The following is a 3,748-nucleotide window of genomic DNA, read 5'->3' on the forward strand; positions in this document are numbered from 1 at the left end:
GAATAATGTTTGATAATTAAAAATTGATTATATAATTCTATTGCTTTAATACCTAATTAAGAAAAAAATAATATTATAAATATCGAATTAGTGGTTTATTATAACAGAATATGCAATACAAAATTATAGTTAGATTGATCAAGCAGTGTACGTAAATGGAGATGCAAGGTGTGTTAAACAGTAATGGGAAAAAGAAAGAGGAAAAAAATTAATTGTTTAATTTTTTCTGCTAACAAAATTAATATTCTAACATATTAATATTTATCAATAATTTTTTTATTACAATTTTTTTTGTCATGTATCATGATCCGATAGACTAATTTCACTCGTAATACATGATTGTTATTAGTTTAAAATTTTTTTACACACGATAAAAATCAAACACTAATTATTCCAATAAATAGATATTTTATACTACTGTGTCAAATCATTAGATTAATTTTTTTTTGTTTTAATTGAGTTCGATTTTTACATGAAAAACATATAAAGAGCATGTAATATTTGGGATCAGCCTATTAAACTTGAGTTGGATGGCAAGCAGAGGGCAAAGCAAGAAAAAGAGTCATGCGTCAGAGAGTGGGGATAAGAATAAAATTTCGTTTAGAAATCCTTATCATGAGGGGTCTAGCATTTTCAACTTTTAGCTGTAGTGGGACCATAAACTATGGATTCTTTCTGATTCTCATTGTACATAGTGCCCCCATCATTTCATCCTCCATCTCCATCTTGCCATCCCCCATCCCATAATAATATACCACAAATTTTTTCATGGGATCAAAAACCATCACCAACAAGCCATTGGATTAGACCCTCTTGCCACTAGATATTTTGTTTTCCCAACACATATATCTTTGTCATGTGCATCTTCAAATATGGTAATTTAGTGGCTTGAGAGTTAAAAAGCTTTCACTTTAGATGTCACACTTCTATCCTACAAAAGATTTGCTTAGTATTTTAACAACTATGAATGGAGCATGTGAATTGAAATTAATTAGAGAAGATGGATCATGAAGGACAATGTGGCTCTTTCTGTTCATTTGGCCCGAGAGTCCTTTTTAATGTCTTTCAAATCAACCTCTTGTTTACTGATAACATATTAGCTTAAGACTATCATGGCATTATGAATTAAAACAATTGTTCTTGGTTCTTCTCCCATAGACAACCTCAGCATACCATGCTACTGCATTTTATTTAGATGATCACCCAGCATTGAAAAATTAATTAGGATGCAAGTAGTTACATGGAAGTAATTAGAAGCATTGATATCCCACTGGGAGTAGCACAATCATTTCAATAATGAATGGTAAGATGGAATGATTTCAACATGATTTCAGGTACTAAACAAAACATTTTGTACAAAAAAGAAAGAAACAAGAAAATTAACTTGGAAGAATATATAAAAAGCTAAATTTGGGCCAACCATAGAAAAACTGAAATTCCATTACTAGTAACCAAAAGTGACATTTAGATTGAAGTCAAGGAAGGAAGACTCCTCTCAACAATCATCCACTCAATCCCAAATGTCAAACAAAAACAACCAACAACTCAACACCTTAACCTAAACCATAACCCAACGATTCCTACCTGACTAACCACAACACAGTAAAACAAGACACACAACTGAGCTTAGTAACTCAACCTTGACTCACACACACAATGCTTGTGGATCATGAACTACATTGTTTATTCTTAACATTATCTTCAATTATTCAATAAGTCTCCATTTTATTTGCACTCGAATATTTATCTATACAAAACTTAGATAGAGTACCTCAAGGGTTACCACTATTACTCTCTGATCAGAACAAAAATTTCACCTTGATAATTAGTAAAACTCCAATTGTCGAGGTGAAACTTCAATTATAACAAAGAATAATACTATAACCACTAAAAGAACTGTATCTAAGATTTGTACTAATGAATATGTGATGGGTCACTCTTTCTTCTTTTAGATATCACAAATATTTTCTAAAAGAGACAATCATGTTCAAAACAGATCAGTCTGTCTCCCCCTGTGTTGGAGTTCCTTGCATGGTTGAGAAACAGCTGTGAGATCTCCCAAGTGGTCGACAAATGAAACGGTCTTTCCTGGGAGAATCCAAAGTGCGAAAGAGGATCTGTTTCACTGCCAGAATGAAATCCTCATTGGTGTTATCTGGAGGACCAGAAGACTTGAACTGTTGGCAGAACCTCATGTGTCGCTTCAGAGCCTCATCCATTGTTATCACAATCTTCTCTCTCTCCCTCTCTTCCTTCACAGCCTCCGAACACAGTCCACATATCCATCGACCCCCGTAGCGCTCCCTCACGCGCCCAATGTACGCGTGCGTGCACTCCTCCATCAGCCCGCAGCAGCAGCACTTCACCGACGACACCGCCGTCTCCGCCTCCGCCACCGCCACCTCCGCCGCCGACAGCGACTTTGTTTCTTTCAAAACCTTACCAGCCATGCTCTCTCCTGTAATACACACAACAACATCAACAATCACAAAATTTGTATAACAAAAATCCTTATATTAATTAGGTACAAGGAATTTTCATGTTATTTGTTTAATTTAGGAATTTAATGACAAAAAACGATGATAATAAACATACTTCACAAGCCAGAGTCAAAGATTATTTCTCTTTTATTAGAAGAAATCAAACTTGAGTATTTTACTCAATTAATTAATTGAATTAGACATCCTTAATACTGAGAAATCTATCTATTTAGCATTTCTTACAAGATCTTCTTTCATATACACGAGTCAAATAATATGAAAATTTATTTAAGATTTCTCATCAGATAGATATTGTTTCATATGCACGTACCGAAATATCGGAAGGGATTGAATTGAAATTGGAGGATCCTATGAGAGTTAATGGAAGGATCTAGAAATGGAGATAATGGAATATGAATTACTTATCGCTCCTTCTCCCACTGGGTCTCTTGAACCTTCTCTCCGCCGAAAATCAGAACCCCGAATGGCGTATAGTACATCCCAGAGCCTTGAGTGGCTCTCTTAGTGCCAAAAATTAGAATCAAATTATATACAAAGGACAAAGATCAATTGTTCATGTGTGTGATGGATCTGTGTTTTTTGTTGCCTCCACTCATCAACAACATGTGTATGTGTATGTGTTGTGTTCTGTTTTGTGTGTGTGTGTGAGGAGTTATGCGGAGCAGAGGCAAAGGTGTGTGTTGTGTGTTGTGTGTGGATAAATATAGATGCGGATCTGTGTGTTGTGATTTTTATTCTGAAAAAGGTTAATAGAAAGGAAAAAAAACTCCCAATCATTGGAGTGGTTCGGTGGGGGATTGGTAATTTAATTACTACTATTTACTAGTTACGTAAGCTGAGTGACAACACTTTTATGTTTTCATGTTGTTGTTTTACTTGGGAGACTGTGCTATAAGTATTAGTTTTGATTTATCAATAGGTCTCTAGAAACGACAATATTCCTTCATTTTTTTCTAGTAAAACAATACTCCTTCCTTTCATTTCTTATTATTTTTTAAATTTTTAGATATATTAATTATTCTTTTTCTATATATTCTTATAATTATTTTCTCTTCAAACATCAATAAAAACAATTAAGTGAATAGAGAGAAAAAATTAAAATAATAATATAAATAATTGACGTGATTAATTAAACTAAACTATCTTTCTTAAAAAATATGAATTGATAAAAAAATCTTATTATTAGGAAAACTTTGAAATATTCCTTAACTTTTAGATTGTAATAATGCAGAAAATATATTATACCC

General features: G+C 33.3%; 1 protein-coding gene across 2 annotated transcripts; it reads right to left on the reverse strand.

Moving 5' to 3' along the window:
* Positions 1-1,422: 1,422 nt before the first annotated feature.
* On the reverse strand, positions 1,423-3,274 carry LOC100795601 (uncharacterized). Of its 2 annotated transcripts, none has more exons than XM_006601134.4 (2): positions 2,812-3,274; positions 1,423-2,458 (listed from the first exon to the last, which is right to left on the reverse strand). In XM_006601134.4, the coding sequence occupies exon 2, from the start codon at positions 2,448-2,450 to the stop codon at positions 1,998-2,000; it is 453 nt and encodes a 150-aa protein (XP_006601197.1). In that variant the 5' UTR covers positions 2,451-2,458; positions 2,812-3,274; the 3' UTR covers positions 1,423-1,997. The 2 variants fall into 2 exon arrangements, with proteins under 2 accessions (XP_006601197.1, XP_006601198.1); XM_006601135.4 differs by having other exon boundaries at positions 2,903-3,216.
* Positions 3,275-3,748: the final 474 nt, after the last annotated feature.

Source organism: Glycine max, chromosome 17 (genome assembly GCF_000004515.6).
Source record: "Glycine max cultivar Williams 82 chromosome 17, Glycine_max_v4.0, whole genome shotgun sequence".
In the NCBI taxonomy this organism is placed as follows: Eukaryota; Viridiplantae; Streptophyta; class Magnoliopsida; order Fabales; family Fabaceae; genus Glycine; species Glycine max.

Excerpts from the sequence above, each read along its gene's own strand:
- LOC100795601 (XM_006601134.4), bottom strand. The coding sequence starts at position 2,450 with ATGGCTGGTAAGGTTTTGAAAGAAACAAAGTCGCTGTCGGCGGCGGAG.